The 24,805-nt window shown below is 51.2% G+C and overlaps 2 protein-coding genes across 2 annotated transcripts; both read right to left on the bottom strand.

Annotated features, from left to right (window-relative positions):
• Nucleotides 1–12,918: 12,918 nt before the first annotated feature.
• Nucleotides 12,919–18,404, bottom strand: UBL7 (ubiquitin like 7; the record flags this gene model as incomplete). The annotated part of the gene is made up of 10 exons (XM_082005419.1): nucleotides 12,919–13,056; nucleotides 13,440–13,562; nucleotides 13,795–13,962; nucleotides 14,673–14,722; nucleotides 15,191–15,324; nucleotides 15,849–15,906; nucleotides 16,606–16,690; nucleotides 16,811–16,893; nucleotides 17,552–17,671; nucleotides 18,221–18,404. The coding sequence occupies 10 exons, from the start codon at nucleotides 18,402–18,404 to the stop codon at nucleotides 12,919–12,921; spliced, it is 1,143 nt and encodes a 380-aa protein (XP_081861545.1).
• Nucleotides 18,405–20,061: 1,657 nt separating this feature from the next.
• LOC309409270 (actin, cytoplasmic type 5) lies at nucleotides 20,062–21,192 on the bottom strand (the record flags this gene model as incomplete). Its single annotated transcript, XM_082005402.1, has 1 exon — nucleotides 20,062–21,192. One exon carries the CDS (start codon nucleotides 21,190–21,192, stop codon nucleotides 20,062–20,064), a length of 1,131 nt encoding a protein of 376 aa, XP_081861528.1.
• Nucleotides 21,193–24,805: the final 3,613 nt, after the last annotated feature.

The raw sequence follows: 24,805 nt of genomic DNA, 5'->3' as shown, positions 1-24,805 counted from the left end.
ATGCACAAGAAGCAACAGCAGACGAAGGGTGCTGAGACCAATAACAAAGGATTGCCACTCCAAGTTGCTTAAATAGAGGAAAGTGTCGAGGCCAGAAAGCCATGCTCGGATATCGAGGCAGCAAGTCTTCTGTTCGGGAGCTGTTCCTCACCCTCCCATCAGGATGCAGAGAGGCTGCAGAATATCTCATCTGCCAGCCCTCTTCCTGCTAGTGCTACGATTAGATAATAGCAAAGGGGTCACTCCTAGCAAAAATAAAACACTGCCCAAAGTCATTTGTCATTCAAGTGAGGAAGACTGCGAGCCAAATGACGACTCAGCTGTGTCCCTTACCCTGTGTCACACACCCCCTCGCCAGACCAGCTAAAGTCAGATCGTGGTGCGAGCGTGAGAGCGAATGACATCTCCGAGTGCAAGCGGAAAAATCCACTTGAAGCCGGGGTGAAGAAATACTCCCTTCCCTAAGACCCTGCCCTAAATTTTGTGATGCTAATATTCCCCAAACAGCCGGGATGCTGAGCACACCCACTCACAGGGCTGTGGCACAACCTCTGGAAAGTCACTTTGCTTTGCCAAACCTCCCCATCCTCGCCATTCCCCACCGGGAGGCCAGGAAGGGCTGACTGTCTTTGTGAAGAGCTGTGAGCTTTGTTAATGAGAAGAGCAGGGCATTACGTGCAAGGAAAGTGAGGTCGGACGTGACCAGAATAGGAGAGCCCCACAGGGAACTCACAAGGATGAGAGACACAGCTGCGCTCTTTAAAGTTGGTACTGAAGCTAGACACAGGGCTGCTCTGCTCCTGAAAGAGATGAACAGTGGCAAGGCAAGAGGGGGACATTTTGAAGGAAGCAAAAAAATTAATGAGCCGGCTAATGGTGAATTTTAAGGACCCACAGGAATTTCCCCACCAACTCTAAACATGAGGTTTCATTTTTCTCTTTAACCAAATGTCTGCTTGGGTAATGACAGTATGATAACATACAGATCATCTCTGGGTTTTCACTTTTGGACATGGTGATTCCCAGTCTTGAAACATTTTGTGTTGGTGCTCACCTCGAAATAACTGCCCATTCCGCCCCCAGAGACTGCTGTATTTCTCTACCTGCCCCATTGCTCTCAGAGGTGCTAAAAACCCCGTTATCACTTTTTGTGCAGAGAAGGCTTCCTGAAGAACATCTAACTCATTACGGCTCTTCACACAGTCAGGAGTGAAAAAGAAATGTTTGTAAATCAACAGCCTAAGCCACACAACCCATGCTGGCTCCTTAACAAACATGGGGACTTTTTATCCCAACAAACATGGGATTTTGCATCCACCCCAAATTTGGGCCACACTATGAGTGTGCATACGTTATTATCCGCTTTGCCTTTTATGACACAACGCAGCTGGTGGGCTGGGAAACCAGCTTTCAACTCCCACTCTTGACAAAGTTGGCAAGTGGAAACACAGAAGGGTTCTGATCAGAGACAAACGAGGAGAGTTTCTGCCTTATTATAACAGCAAATCCTTTGCTTTCCCCTTTTCCTCACCCCTAACTAACACAGCTGGGGACCCTGCATAGTTAGCTTTTAGGTGTTTTTTTTTCCACCTGCAGCTAAATACAATGCTCCTATGTATAAAATTCAGCTTCAAGCTCCCCCAAGACTTCAGAAGCATTCAGCTCTGGGCTCTTTCTACTTCAACACACGATACCCACTCCATCTCCTAGACCATGAGCTAAGCAACCCCATGAACATGACTGCATTGTGGTCCTGGATTCAGAATGATGCTGTTTTGCCTTTACTAAGCAAGAGACTCAGCAGACAGCTCAGCATGTATGAGTTAAATACAAAGCTGTGCAAGATCTCTGCATGCCAGCTCACCAAAGAAGCCTGCAGCAGAGGAGGAAAAAGTGACAGTGGTAGAACAGGCAAGTATACATGAGCATCCCACCCAAAATGCTGGTTACAACTCTTCAAATGAATGGTCGTCCTTCAAACTGAGCTTTCACCCAAATGCCTTTGCTCCCTCCAGAAGCTACAGCTCCCCTTAGCATCACCTTTCCTCCCCACACGCTCCTTCAGGGCAGCAGCATGAACTGATCAGCCGGGTCAGTCCGACTCCCACAGATGCAGAAACATGAGATCATTGCACAGAATAACATTGGGAAAGTGACTTCGACACACAGGCAAGATCTGGAGGGTCAAGGTCAATCTGTGCATTGAGAAAATAAACCCTCGGTGAGTTCCCCAGGGAATGTTAAGTACCAAAGCAGGCAAGCACTTCTGCAGAAGAGCTTCTTTGCTCAGGACCTCCTCAGCCACTTGCCACGTCCTCCACTACCGACAAGGAATGCGTACACAAGAGATGGGATTCCAGGCACAAACTCCCCACTTACCACCCTCCTGTAGAGGTTTTTGTCTGCTTCACTCAAGTATCAAAACTTCCACAGTGCAAATTACGTGCAGGTTTTTTCCAGATCAAGCTACTCAGTTCCAACATGGATCAGAAGGCAGCTTCCCTCCAAGTATCTTGTAAAAACCATAAAGCACAGATTTTCCTTAAGAGGAACAGTTTTATTCATCACTGCAGAGGAGACAGACTGCTTGGATGTCTGTGGCCCAGGCAGCCTAACTATTACGAAACCGCCCGTATCTAATCATTAGATACGAGCGGGCACATTAAAACATTATTCACAAGAACGTATCCTTTACCTTCTGCTAACCCCAGGCCAGGAATGTGACCCTGAGAAACAGTCAATAGGCATGATGGGTTTGAACACAGCCAAATCTTCCATAAAAAAATAGCAACACCACAAAACATTCTTATCCTTGCAAAAGCCAGGCAAGATCTCTGTTGTGCCATCTCTTCCAGACACCCGACAAGCACATCTCCATCCCTGGCCGTTACCAGCCACGGCAGCTTCAGAGCAGCACAAAGGAGGACGTTTTTGAACATGGCAAAGGGCTGAGGATGTTCACTAGGTCCATCATGCCACACACGTGTGCATGTTTCCAAAGTCCCTCCCAAGATGAGATTGGGAGACCGCTTGTTTTGACACAGAGCATGGGAAACCCTCCGCAGCAGGCTGGACTGATGTCCCACGTGAGACTGGGACACAACTATAAATGACCACCGTAGAGCTTTGGAAGACCAGAGCTTCTATTTCTTACCCCTTGCATTCTGCCTTCAGAAGCAAGTAGACTTAGAAGCCCGAACTTCAAGAGGGAGAAAGTGAAATTCCACTCACTGTTTCCTTTGGCACTGACCAACAGGTCTTTCAGTCCTCAGATGACAAAGTGAGGTGGGAAGGAAGCAAAGCGGATCATTTCTCAGCAAACTGCTGCATTCTGGTTTCAATGGACAAATCCTTCCCCCTTGCAGACAGCTACCGCAGCCTCAACCATCCCCTCCTAAAGCCACAGCGCCGCAATGGCTGTCAACCCTTCAGCCTCTCCAGGCATGTTGTTTTCATGCAAGCTCATCTCCACCAGCTGTTGAAGCTGGACTGAGTCTGGGGGGCCCGATCAGTTGGTGTACCTCCCCCTCTCAGTTCTGCCATGATGCTGAAGGACAGCACAGTAGATCTGCCCCAAGGGGGGGGGGTCAGCAAAGGGGTCAGAAGCCCCCATGTGCTAAATGCCACTCCCAAGGGGTTTTAAAAGCAAGTCAGGGAAGGGGTGAAGGAACCACATGGCCCAGGGACGTTTTTTTTCCAGTAGATCAGCCCCTTTGACTGGCCAAGGGAAGCCTGTGCCAGAGCAGTCTCACACTCAGCTCCTTGGAGAGCAGCACAAAACCCCTAGCCGGGACTGCCCTTCTTCAGTGCTTTCCCCTCTGCTGCTGAGGAAACTCCTGGGGCTCAGCCCAGGCAGGACGTCTCAGACCAGAGCTTCACAACACTATTCACCCGTGCCAGCAGCATGCAGAGGTCCTGCCCAAGGACTAACCACAAACAAGTCATCTAGATGACCCCGAAACCACACTTCACCCTTTTCATTACCAACACCCATTTGGTTGGCAAATGAGTTTCACCTGAATGCTCGTCACATTAACAAGCAGCACTGTCAATAGTGATTCAGTGAGAACTCACTGAGAGCAGGAAAGGGGGTAAAGCAGCTACACATCTGTGACACAGACTGACAAGAGCACACACCCCCCTTAGACAGGGGTACCAAAGGCTTTAGGCAGAGTAAATAAAACCCAATGCAGAGTCCTTCCCAGATAAAAGAAAATTAAAACAAAAAGAACAGAAATAAGTTGCTTTGTTGAGAGAGATTGGTCTGCTGCACTCCCACCACGAGAGCTGCATATTGATATATTAATGCTGCACAGCATGTCAGCTCTGTCTTCCCACGAGGGCCCAGCAGGCCAGACTGTGTTTTGCCTACCTGAAACTCCCAGTGCTTCTTTTCTTGACCGCTGTGCTCCTCTGCTTCCTGGCAGGGCCTGGATTTCAGGGCAGCATCGCCACGTGCTGCAGAGCAGCTACCGCGCTCTCCTGCGGGAACGGCTACATTTCAGCAGTGGGCAAAGCAGCCCCCTCAGCAGTACCAATCCCCACACCTGCCAGCTGCTTTGAACAGTCCTAAGAAGGGTTCAGCACCCACCATCCCGTACACAAGCCTATAAGCCCCTTTTATCAGCTCTGTCAAACCCACAAAGTCCTCCTGGTAACACACAAGTTAAAGCTCACTCTCTGCGATCTGCTCTCCCATCCCCTACCATAGCATGGGATGGAATTTAAGTCCACATTTTTCTCTGGGGAATGAAAGCAAGTCACCTGGTCCCCAAGAAGCCACTTCAAACTGCTGCTGGGAAAAATGCCAACAGAACCTCCTACAAGCTGGCCAGACACGTAAGATTAAGTGGAGGCTGCTCAGGAAAGTAAACTCATTTAAAGATATTAAGTTGACCTTGCAGTGTTCAAGTACTTCCAGCAGTGCTATCTGTCTCGCCAGGAAGGGTGAGACATCTAAGAAGTCAGCTATCTCCTGCTCCTCCTTCCTATTTTGGTCCCTGCTAGACAACCCTGGGCCAAGTGACACAGAAGGTAAGTGTCTGCAAGTTCAGCACCATCCTCTGCTCTAAACTCAAAGCCTGCCTGGTGACAGGAAGGCTCAGCACCACAGAAGCACTGGTTTCTCTTTCCATCAGACACAGGGAGTCCAACCAGCCTCTTCCAGCAGAAGAATGGGAACAGCTCAGGATCTCACCCTGTGCTGGACCCATTTGACTTATTTTTCTCTCTGTCCCCTGTCAAAATTCTTGAAAGGGACACTGGCCTGGGCAGGGAAGAGCTCCTCTTTCTTCCTGCCTCCCATCTGCCCTTCCTTGTACAGGCTTCATGCCTGTCACCTGCTTCCTGGTGATTACATGTCCAGATAGCTCCCACATGGCTCATTTGGGAAAGCAATTGCAGGAAGCCATAAGCAACCAGGTCACAGGCTTTTGCGAGGGGAGTAAAAGAATAAAAAAAATGAAGAGGAGGAAGAATAAACAACCAGACACCAGCTGGCAGGATCCAAGGGATGATTAAATTATGTGTAACACAGGATCCTTCGGGGTCAAAGCATTTAATGCCAGGGCGCTACACCTCGGGAAGGAATGCCCTGGAGACAGGATGGTCAGCACTCCTTCCCTTCCCGGGAACAGGGCCGGGCACAAACAATCCAATTAACACAATGAGCATTGCTGGGGGATTACAGAGCTCTGCTGTCATTAGCAACTCCTTTTGCTTTAGCGAGATGAAGCAACAATTTTCTGCCCGACTCCCCTAGCTATCCCCGTCACCTGTCACTGCTTCAGCAGCCACAGCAATCCCAGGCACCCAAAAATTAAACCTCAGAGCTTTACTGGGACCACCACCACCCCTTTAGAGTGTGACATCCCCAAAGTCACCTGTGCCACAGTCCCACGGCTGCACCTCATCTCCTCCTGCCAGCTGCCGAAGACTCTTGCAGGTCACAGACTTTGAACCTGTGGCTAAACTGCAGGACTCCTTGCTGCAGGGTGGCACGGAGGCCCCGAGTTTATACCTGTGTTCAAAGAAAAAGTCCTGTGGTGCCCATAAACTATTAACACCTGATTTCTAGCTCTAAGTGTCCCTAAACCTCAGACCATTGGATGCTGGGAGAAAAAAATAATCTATTAGAGATGGATCTTTCTCTTGTTCTTAAAGGTTTTTCTGCAGCATCTGTTATTGGCCACCACAGGAAGGCAGGGGACTCTAGCTCTGATCCTACATAACCCATTTGATGCTTTTGTCACCCCCGAGTGGAAACCCACAGCTCTCCAGCTTCTCCCTCAAACTCAACACCTAAACTAACACACCCTGCTGAACAAGTGGACCATGCTCTTAAATCAGCAGGTTATTTCATTGGTAGGTGGGGGGAAAAAAAAAAACGGCTCAAAGTGATTTTGGAACAACCCTTCTGCTTGCTGGCAACCTGGAACATCCAGGAGTCAGCTAGAGAGGCTGTGTGGTGAGAAACACTCCCCAAAATCCCTGGTCTCACTTTAAAAGCGTTAGGATTTTTTTGTTTGTTTTAAGTTTCCAGGCTCAGTTCAAGAGGACTAGAATCAGGAGGCTTCACGTTCAAAGCCAGTGGCTCAGCCATTGTCTTGACTTCAAAGGATATATCAAGGGCTGTTTATCTTCCTCCCTCTGAACTCTCCTTTTGCTTACCATACTCTTAAACTCAGGCATCCTTGCAAGGCAGAACTAGAACTACATGCACTACTGTAAACCAAAGGATTATTCATAAACACTGATTTATAAATATTAGAATACTATAAATACAGAAGAAAATAGTAGGAAATAGATTTTCATGGTGCGACCTTTCAGTACACATCTGCTTTCACCAAATTAAAATAGAGTCAGTTGCCTTAAAACTGCACTGGTTTATTGTGCTGTTCTCCAGATAGCATCACATGGACTCTTAGCTGTGCAAAGCACAGGTCCTTAAAAGAATGCTTTGATGACTCAAGTCACAGAGCTCCCCTTTTGTCACTTCAAGAAAAGCATTGATTCACGCCAGGAAAGGGACTGAGTCCCACAGGACACAGGCTGCTAGGAAGCTGCGCTGTATCATCTGCCCTGATCTTTGGGCTCTCACCTGATTCCTGATCAGTTGTCCCAGCATCAGTAAAACTTTCCTCCTTCCTCGAAACTTTGCCTGAGAAAGAGTAAGACCAAGATTTCATTATTGCCAAGGAAATCCCACCAGGTCCCACTGCCCCTTCTTCCCCTTTGCCCTGGCAGTAGCCTGTCCCCCTCGGTGAGACCATTCAGCTCAATGAATGAGCAGAAAGCTAACTGAAGAAGAAAAACTAAAAATGTTTATGTGTTTCCTGACGCTTTGGCATTCCCTACAAGGACAGAGCTGAAAGCAGCCAGGAAACCACCGAGTCCTTCGCAAAGAAAGCAAGCCAACAAGCAAGGGCTCTGCCAGACAAGTTGCCTGCTGCTGTTCACGATATGGACGTATCCTGCCAGGCTGCTCGAGCTTACTCCTGCCCTAGCAAACCCCGAGGGAGACGCTGAGCCGCCGCATCCTGAGCCACAGCAGTACTGGAGAAAGTCACCTTCACCGAATTAACGTGCCAGAGAAGAGCTGAGGGGCCAAGGTGTGTAGCCCCACAGTACGCTGGGGAGAAGAAAGCGATGTTCCCCCCGCTCAGCACAGCCATCCATGATGAGCAGGGCCATTGCGATGGTTCCAGCACATTTGTTTGGGGATGGAGCTGGGCAAAACAGCAAGACTGATTTAAGGTGCTCTGCTGCCTTGCCCAGACAGGGAGTTGGTTCCTGCATCAGGATCCTGCAAGCAGGGGACACGCAAAGCCTCTGTTTGGCTGGGAGGAAACATTTATTCTGAAATACCAGAGACATGTGGGAAGATGAGGAGAAATCTCTCCAACACTAGTCATTTGAAGTCAGAATCAAGGCTGAAGAGCTTGAAACTTTGGCTGCTTACAATCTGATCCAACAAACCACCCAAGCACGCCCACACTAGAGAGACTGCATCTGCACATAAACAATTTATACCTCAAGCATCAACATCTGCTCCTGGGATAGATCCTGCCAGTTGTGTTCAGTTCACATATGGGGAGACTCCAGCATCATTATGCAAGCAGAGGAAGACAGAGGTGGGCAGTCACACAGGCTGAGGTACTGCAGAAGCCATCATGGACTCGAAGCCTGGGAGATTCTGCTCTGTCTCCATTTCACCCTTTTGCTGGAAAATTACCCCCCTGCCCCAAACACAGCTTTGCTCCTCATGGAGACAGTCAGCTCAGGACTGTCTTTGGCAGAAAGAGACAAGGCACAAACAGTGGAAAAAGCCATCAAGGCAGCCAAAGTAGAAAAGCAGGGCACATATGGTGGAAAGCCTAGGCCCCAGCCAAACTGCCAGCCCCTGCAGGTGTCCGTAAAGCACCAGCATTGACAGTCAAGCACCAGAACAAATAAAAAGATTACCAAAAACACAGGAACACAAACAGCTGCTACCATTACTACTGAGAACACCCACCATTACTGCTTCCCTTGTCAGCTCCACTCCAGGCAAAGAAGGAACTGAACCAAAAATTTCTCTTTGATGTCAGAACCAGAAAGTCCCTACTGAAAGCGCTTACGTTGAGGAACTGTGGTCTGACCTTCACCTCTTCCAAAGGGTCAGCCAAGCACCTCCCAGTCTGCAGCAGTGGCAGTGAGGCCACAGATGCTTGGCTAGCGAACAGAGAGGGGTGGAGGTTGAGCACACAGGCAGGATACAGATAAGCCCGAGACCCAAGAATGGATGCACCTCTAACCCAAGCATGGAAATAGTGAGGAGAAGGGGAAGGTGTCAGGGCAATGACAGCAAGGATGGACCAGAGGGAACAGGCAGGTGGGAGACAGCGCACCGCAACTTGCTCCCAAAGAGCAGAATCTGTTGTGTTCAGCCACTACCAAGTTAGTGCCTGTACTTAGCTGCTTTCTCAGCAAGCAGTGGATATCAGCACTTCCCAGAGTCATGCCAGTTTTGTTTGATATCTCTCTTGGGATATAGGTTCCTCCAATGACTGCAGAAGTCAGGACAACTGCCTTGGACAAGAGACCTCACAGTATGTCCCCGTAAGCCACATTTAGGCTGCTAAGCCCAGGAATCACAGAATCACTAAGGTTGGAAAGGACCTTCAAGATCATCAAGTCCAACCATTAATCCAGCACCACCATGTCCCTTAAACCATGTCCTGAAGCGCCACATCCACACGTTTTTTGAACACTTCCAGAGATGGAGACTCCACCACCTCCCTGGGCAGCCTGTTCCAATGGCTGACCACCCTCTCAGTGAAGAAATTGTTCCTAATATCCAATCTAAACCTCCCCCGGTGCAACTTGAGGCCATTTCCTCTCATCCTATCGCTGGTTACTTGGGAGAAGAGACCAGCACCCTCGTCACCACAACCCCCTTTCAGGTAGTTGTAGAGAGCGATAAGGTCTCCCCTCAGCCTCCTCCTCTCCAGACTGAACCACCCCAGTTCCCTCAGACGCTCCTCATCAGACTTGTGCTGCAGACCCCTCACCAGCTCCGTTGCCCTTCTCTGGACACGCTCCAGCACCTCAACATTCTTCTTGTTGTGAGGGGCCCAAAACTGAACACAGGATTCGAGGTGTGGCCTCACCAGTGCCGAGTACAGGGGCACAATCACTTCCCTACTCCTGCTGGCCACACTATTCCTGATACAGGCCAGGATGCTGTTGGCCTTCTTGGCCACCTGGGCACACTGCCGGCTCATGTTCAGCCGGCTGTCAACCAGCACCCCCAGGTCCTTTTCTGCCAGGCAGCTCTCCAGCCACCCCTCCCCAAGCCTGTAGCATGGCATGGGATTGTTGTGACCCAAGTGCAGGACATGGCACTTGGCCTTGTTAAACCTCATACAGTTCACCTTGGCCCATCGATCCAGCCTGTCCAGATCCCTCTGCAGAGCCCTCCTACCCTCCAGCACATCAACACTCCCACCCAACTTGGTGTCACCTGCAAACTTACTGAGGGAGCACTCAATCCCCTCATCCAGAATGTCAATAAAGATATTGAGTAAGACCGGCCCTGGAACCAAGCCCTGGGGAACACCACTTGTGACCGGCCGCCAGCCAGATTTAACGCCATTCACCACAACTCTTGGGCTTGGCCATCCAGCCAGTTCTTTACCCAGCAAAGAATAAACCTGTCTAAGCCACGAGCCACCAGCTTCTCCAGGAGAATGCTGTGGGAGACGCTGTCAAAGGCTTTACTAAAATCCAGGTAGAAAACACCCACAGCCTTTCCCTCATCCACTCGGCGGGTCACCTGGCCATAGAAGGAGATCAGGTTGGTCAAGCAGGACCTGCCTTTCATGAACCCATGCTGGCTGGGCCTGATCCCTTGGCTGTCCTGCACATGCCCTGTGAGCACTCCTGTGAGGAAAAAGGCCTCTCCAAACGAGCGTGTGCCTGCTGCAGCCTCTCCCCGGTAGGTTCCTCCCCCTTGGCAGAGGCTGTGCTGGCTGAGTGTTCTCTGCACGCAGAGGCGGCTGCCAGCATCGCTTTCATCTCAAAGCAGGGAGACACTCAGCCATTAGAGCAGGCAGGTAGGCAGCGCTCACCTGGCCGCTGCAGAGCCAGTTCTGAGGAACTCTTGAGCTTCCACTCTCCTACAAGAGCTCTCGCATCAAAGTTTCCCTTCCTCCTCCTCCTCCATCACCAGCCCCGCAGGTGCCAGGCAGAGCCTCTCTTCCCATCCCTGCATCCCTAAATTTGCCTGGTTGCTGAGCACATCTATTCTAGGCAAAGGCAGACGAGATGAGGGAAGCGAAGCGCACGCATCAGTCGCGTCGTGAACAACATCGGTGCCAAGTTCTTCTCCGCTATAGCCAGTTCAGACAGAATGTGTCTGATGTGGTACTCCAAGCCAAGAAACACAACTTGTGAAAGGAATCGGAAAAAAGTTCTTTCCATATAAAACATCCAGGCAATTCTCAATTATCTGGGGACACAGGAACAAGCAGAAATAGCCGTTATTATCAGAAGAAACTACGTAACACAAAATGTGCGTCAACAAAGCGATCAAATCGTAAGAGCAAGGTCGGGACAGAAAAGAAATACCCTTTTGGGACACTAATAACCCCAAGCTGGCCTAAGCTGAGAACTGACATGGTACAGCAAAGCAAACTAGTTGCCCTGGTCCCAAAGCAAGTCCTGCTAGCCCTGAGCGGTCTGGGAGAGCCTGCAAATGCTTTCCAGCTTTGGGCAGCAGCATCTGCGATACAGCTAATCCTCAGTTAGCCTGGGAGGATTGAGAGCTGACAGCAGGGCTTGTCTCCACAGTGGGGAAGGGAGGGAGGATGCTGTGCATATGCTACCAACTCCCCCAGCAAAGCAAGGAGTGAAGGCACCAGGGATGGGACCAAATTGGTCGGTTTTCACACACGTAAAAATCATAGCCATCATCTGGACTGGGTTCCCAAAGCGGGTAATGAGGGCAGTAACCCGGAAGAGCGTATCCAGTCAGGAAAGCCAGTTACGTCCATCACATCTTATCTCCTACATATTGAAAAATAAAACCAGTCCCTCCCTCCTGAGAGGCTTAATCCTCTAGACAGGATTAAGTCTATCAGTCAATGAGCTATCCTGGAGAGAACAATCCAGCACTGGCTGGGTGATAACTGAGATCGTATCAGCAAGCGATCCTAGTGCTTAGAGAGGAATTAGAGAGCACAGGCAGCCTGAACGTAGGAGAGCATTTTCTGGTTCTAGCTTTCCTAGTAACACACGGTGGCATTTCAGGCAAACCAGCTCCCATTTTCATGCCTTGTTAATCTCAATGGTACAATCAGAACGAAGCCGGGCTCAGCTCCGGTTCTGACTTCTCTCAGTTCCCACTGACTGTAATTACAGGCAAATGCCTTTGTCTTTGCAGCTCAGGTCTTAGGCACCTTGGACTAGAAGATGCTTTGGAAAAACACTGACTGCAGCCAATGCCTGTGTCAGAGACAAGGCATTTCTCCCAAGTCATATGGCAGCATCTCACACTCTGGCAACTGCCTCAACCCTTGCGCTTGGCTTTTTTTTACTGTCACCTTGTAGTGGCTGTGAACTCCTGCACCTGTACCCTTGTTCTTGTCAGCTTGCAGAACTGCCAGCCTCACCCAACACAACTGAGAACAGGCTTCTGCTAAGGAGGAGACATGATGCTTCTCTGCAGCACCTTCGTGGAGAGTATCTGTAGCACAAATAGCTCTTGTATTGGCCTAACCCATGGCAGGATGGCTGTGCAGGTCAGCCAAGCCTCAAACACTGCTCGCCTGACAGATACAGCTTTGCTCTGTAAGAGGAGTGCCCTCTGCTGAAATAACAACAGTCCTACAACAGGCAAAGCATCTTCTCCTGTCTCCTGCATGCAATGAGCACATTGCCTCACAGATCACACCACCAGACAGATGACAACCCAAACAACAGGCCAGTGGATACAGTCCATTTAATACAGTTAAACACAGAGGGACCACAACAGCAAAACAAGATAGACTGAGGCATGTCAGGTCGGCAGGAATGAAACAACAGGCAGAAGAATGTGTGGACAGATTTAAGACTGCAGAACCGTAGGTGCCACATCTCTCCAAGACATAGAGCCACCTTTTTCTCCGTGCAGGACAAAGTTCTGAGGTCTCATCTCTGGTGGCCAGAAGGAGGCTGGAGAGAGGTACCTGGAGCTGGAGGAGCTGCCCTCAGCATGGGCAGTGCTCTCAAACAGGAGCACACTGCCCACCTGTGAGGAAAGGAGCAGCCACACCAACCACTCCATGCTGGAAAGAGGAACCCCAGTGCAGAGGAGTGTTTCAGGGCCAAGTCCCAGACCAACGAATGTCACAGCTGCCTCAGTGCAACTCACCAGTCCAGCTTCTCCTGCCCAAAAAGCTAGGGAGCTCCACCAGCAAAGATGAGCTCCAGGGCAGCCTGAATGTCTCCTCCAGTGGCCTGCAGGGCACGGAGACTTAGATCATCATCATGTATGCCCATGTCTCGCAGCTGCTGAAGCTGTGGTTGCCACTGGCTCTACAGACAGGAAACAAAAGAAGCTAAGGGTAGGTGCAAGAGTCCAAGCAGAAATAAAACAGCCTTCTCCACAGCCCACTCTTCCACACTGCATTGTCCCACCTCTCTAGCTCACAAGAACAATGCTAAGTGTGCAAGCAGATCCTGAAAGCTCAAAGTCTTGCTGCAAACCCCGCCAAGTCCACCAGCCCACCCCTCCTGCTTCCACCCAGTCCTTTTGCAGCAGGATCATGCCTCCTGCAAGCACCACTTCTCCACTGATGCCCCTTTCAGCTTAATGTCCTGCCACAGGAGGCGGCTGGAAGACCTACCTCCACCTTGCAATACTGGATGGGAGATGAGGCTTTCACAGGCTCTCAGAAGGAAGAGGCTGAGACACTGACCTGCAGACTGGGCTGCCCTGAGGCCTGCAGGGCATGCTGTAAGGCCTGGCTGAAGAGGTCATTGGTGATGGGTGTTCCTGACTGGACACTGGATGACATCGGGGAGGTCCCAGAGGAGTGACCCTAGGAGGAAATAAGTTGCATATGGATTAGGAGAACTCTTACCACAGGAACCAGAGCCAGCACAGGCTGTACTCCCACTATCATGCTTCCCCAGGCCCATATGGAGACCACCACAGCTGTAAGAAATTAAAACAGCAAGGGCTCCCAGATCCGAGCAGGGCTCCTGCTCAGTCAAGCATTGGTTTTATGGCCCAGGAGTATTTTCTCCCCAGGTGCTGTGCTGCCCTTGTACCTGGGTGCCAGGGGTGGGTGTGTGGGAGCTGCTCTCTGGGGTGCTTGCCAGTGCCAGGGCAGTCGCCAGCTCGCTCTGGGTGATCGGCCGGGGTCCAGCAGCCCCAGCGTAGCCAAGGGAAGCTGGGCGAGAACCAGAAGTGCTGCTGGATGGTGTAGATCTTGTGCTCTGCAGTGAGGGAAAAAACCCACCTCTGATGTTGGTGTCCATGTCCCAGTAAAATCTGTCTCATGTGCTCATCCCCAGGGATCCCTTTCCTACAATACTTGAAACTCAAGTGCGGAACTTTTAAAAAATAAACACGACAGAATCAGATGTGCTTTCTTCCACAAACTCAGCTTTTACAAAGCTGCAGAAACTGCAAGTAAACCTTTCAATGTATCATCCTTCAGCTTAAAAACAAAGCCTTATTAGCCTGTAACAAAACAATTAACCCTTGACAGGCACTTTTTCTTGCCTAAACATGTAATTTCTCACTACAAAATACTTTGTCCTTCGGAGAGGAAAGCCTCCCTACGTTACAGAAGGGCAGGGACCAACACTCTCATGCTTCTCAGCCATGCTCATCTGTACGCAACTCAGGCTCTGCGTCAGTTATGACTATGAAGGTGTTTACTCTGAAGACAAGTGCTGTTGTGAGTCATGCTTCTGCATTCTTCTGGTGTGACCCTACCTCAGCATTCAAGAAAACCCTAACATGAACAGCATCCAAGCATGCCACCATCAGTGTGTTTGTCTCCAAAGTACCCCTAAGAGCCACCGGGTCTCATGATGTTCGTGAGACAGGAAGAGAGAAAACTTTTGGAGTCTTTAAGGGCTACAAGTTAAACCCATATTGCAAGTCCAAAACAGCTGTTCCACCCAACCTGGCCACTTACCTGGTGGAAGTCATCTTCATCATCAGAGAGACCTTCAAACAGAAAGCCACCTGCAAGAGAAAAGAGAATCAACAGATGCAGAAAACCAGGTGCTGGCAGGAATTAGGCACCAGACAAGAATCCTGTGGAGTCCTTGGCCACACAGCCAGGCTCAGCACCACCTAACACACTTGTTAGGACAGAGGCCTCAGCACCAATTAGTTCACATTCAGCAGGTCAGTGGAACACAGGTCAGGCCCAACATATGCACAAAACAGAGGCCACAGCACACTGTTAGCAACAGTCATTATTACACTTGTGTGGGAGAGGCCCTGAGGCTGAAGTAGACCAGATAAGTCTCACACAGCACAAAAAAAAAAATCTACCAAACCACAGTGTATGCTCCTAGCTCAGGAACCCAAACCTCTCTTCCTTCCAGCCTGGGGATGACTGTGTCAGTACAGCACAGATTTGGCTGCAAATCCTGCAGCACATCATCTCTGCAGGTTTTCCCCACTCATCTGTGTGGCTGAAGGTACCTGGCATGTCCCGGTAGGAGCCAGAGGACATGCCTCGGGAGGATGTCTCCGGGGCTGGGAGCGGGGTGCTGCCAGCCACCGAGTGCAGAACAAGGACAATGGCGTTCACAAGTGCGGGATGGGCTGGGATTAGCCTGGAGAGAAAGGGCAGAAGAATGAATCATGCACACAGGGAGACTAAGAAATCAGCAGCTCAATACCAGCAAAGAGCTTATATCAGGAACGGCAGAGCCATCCTTACTGGCTGTGCCAACACCACCTCAGATACCACCCTGGGCTGTCCAGCAAACACCTCCCCACCTTCCACACAGCCAGAGAAGCTGAGGCTCCTTCTTGATCCCATGTTGACCCTCCCATTGTATGCCCTCTGCTGTGAGGAACCAGATTCAGATTTGAACCCGCGATCTGGAAGCGATGATGGCCTTGTCTCCCACTCAACACCCTTTGGTTTAATCCAGCAGTGGAGGCAGATGTCTATTAAAGCACCAGCTCCCTCCGTTCTGCTGCTGAGGAAGAAGAGTTCTGTCCTGAATCTCTGGCCTGGTGTATCTGTACTGGCAGGTAGTAGTAGAACTCTCTCCCCCACCCAGAGAAGCAGTCTATGCAACAGTGCAACAAAGGCATTGCTCAGTCACCGCACCAGCTTACGTCAACTTACGTGTCCAGCATGTTGGGGTCTGCAAACACTGAAAAGAGATCCTTGTCCTGTAGGACTCCTGGGAGGCACCAGGAAACACGACGAGTAAAAGACAGGATACAAGAAACAGGGGCCAGGCAAACAAGAGCCATGGGAAAAAACAAAAGGATTGTTTTTCAGGAACTGAGTCACCAGACACCATAAATACTCTATTATTGTTCTCTCTGAAGCCTTTTACATCTTCCTGGAGAGACCCTCGATCGCAGTCACACACCCAAGGGATAGGGCTTTCCCAGCAGATCGCATAGGCTGTGCTCCAGCACAGGCGGCTCCACCTTAAGGGCAGGATCAAATCTGGCACCCAGCTTCCCCCAGCCAGCTGCTTGCTGTGAGAGGCTGCCACTACATTCCATATTCCACCTGCCTCTTAGCAATGTGCCAGAAAAGCTAGTAACATCCCAGGCCCAGTCAAGCAAGCTAGATTTAATGATCACTTTTGTAACACTTTGCAGCAGGGGAAAAAAAAAAAAATCCATCCCCACTGCTCTCCTTTGGGCTCTGTGTTCCCTAATCCTTTTGAAGGCAGTGTCCATCCCCAAACACTACCAACAGAGCACAACTCTGACACCTGAGCAGGGACTTACTCTTATGCTCCACAAAGGAACCAAAAAAAGATGCTTTCTCCAGAAGAGAACTCTCCCTTCCCCGTGTCAGGAATTAAACGCTGACTATCTTTATTTGGCTTTCATCAGATCCTCTGGATCACACCTGCACTCACCCAAAGCAACAGGGTCACTGCTGAGGCCAGGAGTAGCTACAATGATCTGATCCAGCGACTCCTTGTTCCCCAGCATTTTGAAGACCTACGAGAGAAATCAGAGCAGTCAGCAACATCGCACAACACGGCTCTGCTCAGGGACTCTCTTCACAGGGAGGGGACAGACAAAAGACACCCAGACAGCAAAGTATGATGCCACACTCACTGCATCTCTGTAGGCAGGACTGCTGTGCAGGGCAGTGTGAAGGACTCGGAACTCCCGTACTGCTGCCACCTTATCCACAGGCTCTGAGGGAGGCAAAAATAACAGAACAAAACATGGTTCTACCTCTGTCAGCTTTCCTAGCCATTTTACATGCCACTGAGACTTCCACGCTGCAATAGCAGTGGTAATTCTTTAATTCCCCTCGTTTCGACTGACCAAGAGAGGAAAGGTACAGACTAATGATTGTGAATGCCTCAGTACATTTACCACAGAGTAACAGGGAACTGCACTCTCAGCTTCCAAACATATAAAAATATATAGATATATCCTCCTACATGTACCAAAGAAGCTGTATTAAACTAACAACTCTAAACTAACCCACCTTATTCCACAGTCAGGCAGACTAGGAACACACACAAGCCTGCTCATCCCTCGAGCTGACTAACCAGTCGCTTTGTTCCCTATTCTCTGGCAACACCCTAGAATTGACCATAGTCAGTTAAGGAAGGGATATTCACTCTCCTCATTCTCTCTCATCAGCAAGAAAACATAACACTCATTTCCTGCAGTGAGAGGTGGAGAGTTCCTCCACAAACATATCAATCAGTTCCTCCTGCAAACCCCACATCAACCTCCCAGAAACAAACTGGAGGAGAAGCTGTTCCCCAGTCACAAGGGACCCACACCAAACACATCCCGAGGAGATCTAAGCAGTAACCCACACCGTCTCCTCCTCCTCACCTGGCTTCTGATCAGGCTCAGGCCAGGACTTGCGCAGGACATGAACAGTGGAGCCAGACTGGATGCCATAAAAATCAAGCGTCTGGTCATCCCTCAGCTTACGGCCACAGTAGATGAGATCTAGGAGAGAGAAACAGCTTAAGATAAACATCTACGGCACACTCAGAAAGGGCCCAGGGTCTTAAAGTGAGGGCTGCCTGGAGGTTATTGTTCCACATGTCGCTGCTTCATCTGGTCAGCAGCACAGGGACTCTGTAACACAGGGAAGTTATGGAGCTGAGAATCACTGAACGTGATTTTTACCACATCCTTTAGAAGGGCCGACCTCTCTCATGGTTCTCATAAGAGATCTCCCAAGGGCACATTGGTGTTAGCATGTCAAAAGACATTTTAACAAGGGCACTGACACTGCAGGAGCACTGGGATTCTAAGCAAACGCAGAACAAACTATCAAAATCCCGAGGTACTAAGACTGCTGCAGCGTAGCAGAGTCCCTGGAGCAAGCTTTGAGCCCCCACGCCGTGCCATCCAGTTGTACCAAGTCTCCCCACCAGCCCAAAAATCACTAGTCATAGGATGTTCGTGTCCTGGCCACAGCAAGGGGAGGAAGAGGAGGGAGAGGGTGGCCCCAAGTGGCAGGACTTTGACATGACCCACGCAGGCACCTACCGATGAGCTCAGGGTCTGGTACAGACTCCTGCAGTTTGCCGGTGATGAGCTGCTTGAGGTACGAGATGCTGCACCCACCGAGCGGGCATTCTCCCAGTTCTGTCTCCGGCAATCGTAAGATGGATTTGGGAGCCAGCGGCTGATCCGCCAGCTTCACCGCGATGTGCCACTCCGGCAGGGACATCTGAGCCTTTTCCCTGAACAGAGCCAAGCCAACCTAAGACCCACAAAGCTCTGGAAAGGGAGAAAAACAAATCAAAGTGAGAATCTTCCCGAACCAGGCAATAAATCCTTATAAATTCGCCGGGCCAACCTTTGCTGGGAAGCATAGAGGAAGCTGACAGGAGGCCTGACCAACACGCAGCCGTGCTTTTAGGTTCCTACCTCAGTCTTAAGCCATATCTGAAGCCACAGGGAAGGCAGGAACACCCCTGCCAGCCTCAACACTCAGCCGAGGGAGAAAAGAAACCAAGAGCAAGGCCCGGCCCGCCTCTCCCGGCACGCGTATCCCCCAGGCCAGGCTCCGACCCCCGAAACCCCCGTTTCCCGGCACAGAGACGGTGGAGCTGAGGGAGGGTGTCGGGCAAGGCGCCCGCGAGGGGTCCCAGCAGTGCCAGCCCCCGCTCCCGACGCGCACCCCGCCACACACCTCAGCTCCGCTCTACCAGCACCCCCGCGGGCGCACCGGAAACGGAAGTACTGGGCGGCTGCAGCGGTGCACCCTGGGAAACCGAGTCCGGCACAGAAGGCGGTGCCTAAACGCTTCGGCGGCTCCGGGGGAGCTGCCGATTGGCTCACCCTGCCAGAAACGAGCCAATAGGCAGCCGGCTGAGGGTTTAAAAGCGGGAGGAGCGGCCAGCCCCCGGCTCCAAACACAAGGCTTAAGCGGATCGGAGGCGGGGCGGGAAGAACAAGGTTCAGTAGGAAGGTGGATGGCCCAGGAGGTCAGAAGCCACGGGGACATGACCAAACACAGCCCTCCACCTCACCACAGCTGCCTTTCAGTTAATGACGTTTAATTAAGCAGTTGCCACCCTCCCCATGGAAAATGAGCTCCCCTAGACAACCTCCTGGAGCAGGAGGGACCAGCTTCCCTCAGCCCAGCAAGCTGCAGAGCTATCTGCTGCTTCATCTTGTCACCCTCTCCCAAAAAAGGAGAGGCTGTGATGCCTCCGGTCACCAAGACCTGTGCCAAGGCACCAACTTTTTCTGACAAGGAGAGCTGTTTGTGTTCTAAAAAAAGCCAAGTTACCATGAAAGTACAGAAAGGCTGCACAAGCCACATACCGGTCAAGCTTTCCTCCCAAACAGCTCTTTAAATGGTCTGCACAGCCCAAGGCAGCTTTAAAAGGTGCCATTACACAATTTGGAGAGCATTTCCCTCAAACTTTGTCTTTTGGGGGGCCAGTTTTGAGTCCAAAACAGCATATCACACTAATTCTTTTGCAGCAAGGAGATACAGACCCCACCCTGAAAGAAAGCAAAATAGGCTTAAAAACTGTAAGAGGTTAAGAAGTTTATTTGTTTTCCTACAAAGGAGCATCAGTTGTGACAAACCTAAAGGTGACAAGTCTAACTTTAGTGTTATCCTACCAGTGTTGCACAGGAAAAGTGAACAACCCTCTGTCTAGAACCATGAGGAGGAGCAGCAGCTAGCCAGCCCCAGAACTACAGCCTAACGGGCCATTAAAACGCACATGTCACTACTCAGTACCTCAACAAATTAGTTAAAACATATTATAAGTGACAGTCAAACAATTCTGGTCCAACGTGGAAGGAGGAGGTCATCCCCACACGCACCCTAGCGAGGACGGCCCTTGGGGTGACTGCCAGCAGTCCCTCTAGAAGCATTTGCGATGGACGATGGAGGGGCCGGACTCATCATACTCCTGCTTGCTGATCCACATCTGCTGGAAGGTGGAGAGAGATGCCAAGATGGAGCCGCCGATCCAGACAGAGTATTTACGCTCTGGCGGGGCGATGATCTTGATCTTCATAGTGCTGGGAGCCAGGGCTGTGATTTCTTTCTGCATTCTGTCAGCGATGCCAGGGTACATGGTGGTACCCCCAGACAACACAGTGTTGGCATACAGGTCCTTCCGGATGTCCACATCGCACTTCATGATGGAGTTGAAGGTGGTCTCATGGATGCCACAGGACTCCATGCCCAGGAAGGAGGGCTGGAAGATGGCCTCAGGGCATCGGAAACGCTCATTCCCAATGGTGATCACCTGCCCATCGGGCAGCTCATAGCTCTTCTCCAGGGAAGAGGATGAGGCAGCTGTGGCCATCTCCTGCTCAAAGTCCAGAGCGACATAGCAAAGCTTCTCCTTGATGTCCCGCACAATCTCTCTCTCAGCTGTGGTGGTGAAGCTGTAGCCTCGCTCCGTGAGGATCTTCATGAGATAGTCAGTCAGGTCGCGGCCAGCCAAGTCTAGGCGCAGGATAGCATGGGGCAGCGCGTAGCCTTCATAGATGGGCACAGTGTGGGTGACACCATCCCCGGAGTCCATGACTATGCCAGTGGTACGGCCAGAGGCATAGAGAGACAGCACAGCCTGGATGGCTACATACATAGCTGGGGTGTTGAAGGTCTCAAACATGATCTGGGTCATCTTCTCCCGGTTGGCCTTGGGGTTCAGGGGGGCCTCAGTGAGCAGGACAGGGTGCTCCTCTGGGGCAACACGCAGCTCATTGTAGAAGGTGTGGTGCCAGATCTTCTCCATGTCATCCCAGTTGGTGACGATGCCATGCTCAATGGGGTACTTCAGAGTGAGGATGCCCCTCTTGCTCTGGGCCTCATCCCCCACGTAGCTGTCTTTCTGCCCCATACCCACCATGACACCCTGATGTCGGGGACGCCCCACAATGGATGGGAACACAGCACGGGGGGCATCATCCCCTGCAAATCCTGCCTTGCACATGCCAGAGCCATTGTCCACCACGAGGGCTGCGATATCCTCATCCGCCATGCTGACCAGGCCTGAGGTGAGCGGGGACATGGAGATGTCACAGAACCCCTCCTCAGAGGGAACACAGCAGGAACATCAAGGAGCCCTGACACTTGCCCACATGCACTATGAGCCCAAAAAGATTTAAGGTGCTGAAGGATCTAATGTGAGAGGGTATTGAGGAACATTCAAAGCTTGCCCCACAGAGCTCTCGGGGCTTGAGTGGAGACAACAGGAAGGCATAATATCTATTTAATCCCGCAAAGCACACACGTATATAGGCAGCCCCTGATAAGACAAGCACAGATACTTCCCACTCCCTCCCCAGGGACCGGCAGCAATTCTCCCCAACTAAAACCTCTACCTCAGCCCTGAGGGAACAAAGAGGAACCCCCACATAAAGCACTTCCCCCTCCCGGGGCCTGAAGGGACAGCGGGGACCCCCTAACCCCGCCCTGAGAGAACAGAGCCCGGCAAAGGCGGAAAGAAACCGCCGCCTCAGGCCTCACCTGCGCGCGCTGCCTCAGCCCCGCGGCGGCGCCTCCCCTGCGACTGCCGCGCCCAGCTCCGCGCGCGCCCTTTTATCCCCCGCCGGAACCGGAAGCCGCCCCTCGCTTCGCTATTTGATTGGCTTCTGGACGACTCGCCACCCCGCCCCTTCTCTCTTTTAAGCCGCTTCCGGGTGTTGGAGCGGCCGCGCTCGCTCTTCCGTTGCTGGGGCCGTACCCGGAAGTAGGGCGGGCGCTTCCGTTGCTGGGTACCGCCTCCGCCGCCCCGTTTCCGGTCGGGCTGAGGAGGGGCGGCGCGGGGAGGAGGAGGAAGGGGGGGAAAAGGAAGAGGTTGTGCTGCGGGCGGAGCCGAGGCGGCCGCGCACGGGCCGGCAGCGACCCGCTCCCGGGGCCCGCGGGAGGTAACGGCCCCGGTGGGGAGGGGTGGCGGGGAGTTTGGGGCGGTTACGGGGCGGGGGGGCGGGGGCTGGTGGTACCGGTGGACCTGCGGAGGGAGGGGGCGTTACCGGGTGAAGCGGGGGGGGGGCGGTGCCCGTGCGGGCGGCCAAGCCTGCAGCGGGGGCCGGTACCGAAGCGGGAGGGGGGTGGGCTGGAGCTCACCGGCTGCTTGGGCGGGTGGGGCCGGTTTGGGGGCCGGGGGAACGGGCCTGGCCGCCGCGTCCAGCCGCCCTTCCCCAGATGGGGACCCTTGGTTGGGGGTGGGCGGTGGTTTAGTGGTGGTTATGGGGCATGGGAGGTCTCCGGTAAAACCGGGGCGGGGGACGCTGATGAAGTTGTTTACCACCCCGGGAGACCTCTCCCCTCCTCGGGGCTGGGAGGCAGGCTGGCCTCGGCTGCTCATCTCACGCTTTAACTCTTTCAGGTGGTTTCCACTTGGAAAGCCTCTTTCCAAGCGCCGCTGGCCGCGAAGGCAGCCGTTTTCCCCGTTAACGCTGCAACTAGAGCTCGTTAAAAATTCAAATCGAGGGGCTTTTTAGTTAAAGTGCTCTCCCAGGGATTAAAAGCCGTACGAAGGCTGGTGCGTGAGGACCTGAAGGTTAAACTGAATCCTTTTCTCTGCCTTGGTTGGGAGAGACACAAAAAGTAAGCAAATAATATCCGTGCTGAGGGGCAAAATGGATGTTAAAACCTGGAGTGGTTTAATGTTGTTAGTCTAGTTGCAGTTATCTTAAACTCTGTCCTGATATCGTGACTTAATTATTTGCTGCAAGCAATACATCTCTTTGTTGACTTGAAGTTTGCTGTAAAGCTGGCTGCCTCTCCACAATAACATTGATACTTGCTGAGGACACGTTTGCTGCACCCAAAATTCATCTTTTTGGAGGCTCGCGAGGTTTGCGCTGGGCTCTGACGAAAACCCTCGCCAGCCGCGCGTAAATCCTGCCGTAACCTGTCACACGCTATTGTACCTGAACTCCGGGAAATACGCGGGCGCCGCATACCAGGGTGTTGCTGCACCTGAGGTGTGTTTGCTCGGCGTGTTCACTGAGTATCAGGTCATTTATTATCGTTAACGTACCCGAAGTGCGTATTAACTGCACACCCTGCCGAATATCCCCCGGGCAGGAGAGGTGACACCTCACCGTGCCTCAGGTGCAACAATATACAGTAAGGCGCGGGCTGGAGATTCTCTAGCCTGGTTTATGGTTGCTGTTGCAACACCCGCACCAGTTCATTGTTGCTTTACTGGAGGAGAGTGTGTGTGTGTGTGGAGCTAGGCCAGATGGTGTATTGTGCCTTCCCAACGAGTCTAAGACTCTTTTCAGCTGCCAGGTAATGCATTATTGCTCCTGACATTCAAACCACTAATCCACTTTATATTGTTTCATTTGTAAGCTAAAGCTATGCCGCAGCCTGCTAGATAAAAATGCAAATGCACCAGACAGGCTTTTCATTTTGGTGATGGGCTGTTATTTAGCGCAGGGAAGAGTCTGCAGAGGAAAAATGAGTTGGGCATCGTAGCCGGTGGGCACTTTGTACGAGAGACGCGGTCTGACCGCCTTAGAGGAAGACTTGGAGTTGCGCTAGGGACGCTGGAAGTTGTCTTTCACTGTTAAAACTGCTATCTGGTAGGTTATTTGTTGCTTTAGAACAGAACCGTGTCCGTTTTGAAAACGTGTGTTAGCAAAATAGTCTCTTTTTTCAAGTATGTGGCTTGAATAGCACAGTGCCGGTTGTAAACAGGGTGGTGGGAGGTGGCCAGGAGACTCTGTGGCTTGTTTGTAGTTGGCCTTTCCTTTGTTTCTCCAAGCTGACTGTATTTTGATATCAATGAACCTCGAAGGGCGGCAAGTGGGATCTGTTTAAGCACCTTTTTACATTAAAAAAAAAAAAAAAACCAAACCTGAGAAGGAGAGTTTCTGTCAGCAGGTCCAGTTTGTGACACAAAGTCCAAAATACACATGGTGATTTTAATGTTTGGGGATAAAAGGCATAGTCGTCTTTCTAGGATTTACTCTAGATCAGAGCAGTGTTTCCGACTGCGGTCTGTTCTGTTGGTCTTTGCTCAAGAGGAGGCTAGTGCTGGCTCAGCATGGGCTTGCTTCAGGTCAAAATGGAGAGCTAGGAAAGCTCTGAGGTCCTTCGGCTGGGAGAATCGACGGGAGTCCACGGCCGGGGCTTGAGATGCACCGGCAGCGCTGGGAACCAGAGGTGGGAGGTGCTCGGTGCTCAGCAGTCCCTTTCAGGCAACAGCGGTCCTTGCTATACCCTCATCTCGATCTCCTTGGGAAAAATAACGGCTAAATATAGTTGTTGTTTTTAAGAAAGATGTATAAAGTGTAAAGAATTAGTAATGTTGTGAAAGCGTAAAAGCATTGAGAGATAACTGGTGTGCGATAAATTCCTGCCCATTTTTTAATAGAAATGTGGTCAAGCTTATCATCCTGGACATCTCCTTTTAAGGTAGTGTTTTCAGAAGCACCAAACCCTGGATGTTCAACCTCATGTTTCAAAAGTAATTATTTAGGAAGTGTGGAAGGATTCTGACCAAAAAAAATGATCCGCTGGGACAGCGGACAAAGGCATTTCAGATGCTGTCTTTGGCGTATATGAAACTGAGGTTATAGCAAATGTGTTCAGCTTGAAAATACAATTAAACAGTCTGAAAATTGAATGCAAGTTTG

Source organism: Phaethon aethereus, assembly GCF_964289735.1.
Source record: "Phaethon aethereus genome assembly, chromosome: 12".
NCBI classification, from domain to species: Eukaryota; Metazoa; Chordata; class Aves; order Phaethontiformes; family Phaethontidae; genus Phaethon; species Phaethon aethereus.
The sequence above is the reverse complement of the archived record's forward strand: the minus strand, read 5'-3'. Positions and strand labels throughout refer to the sequence as shown.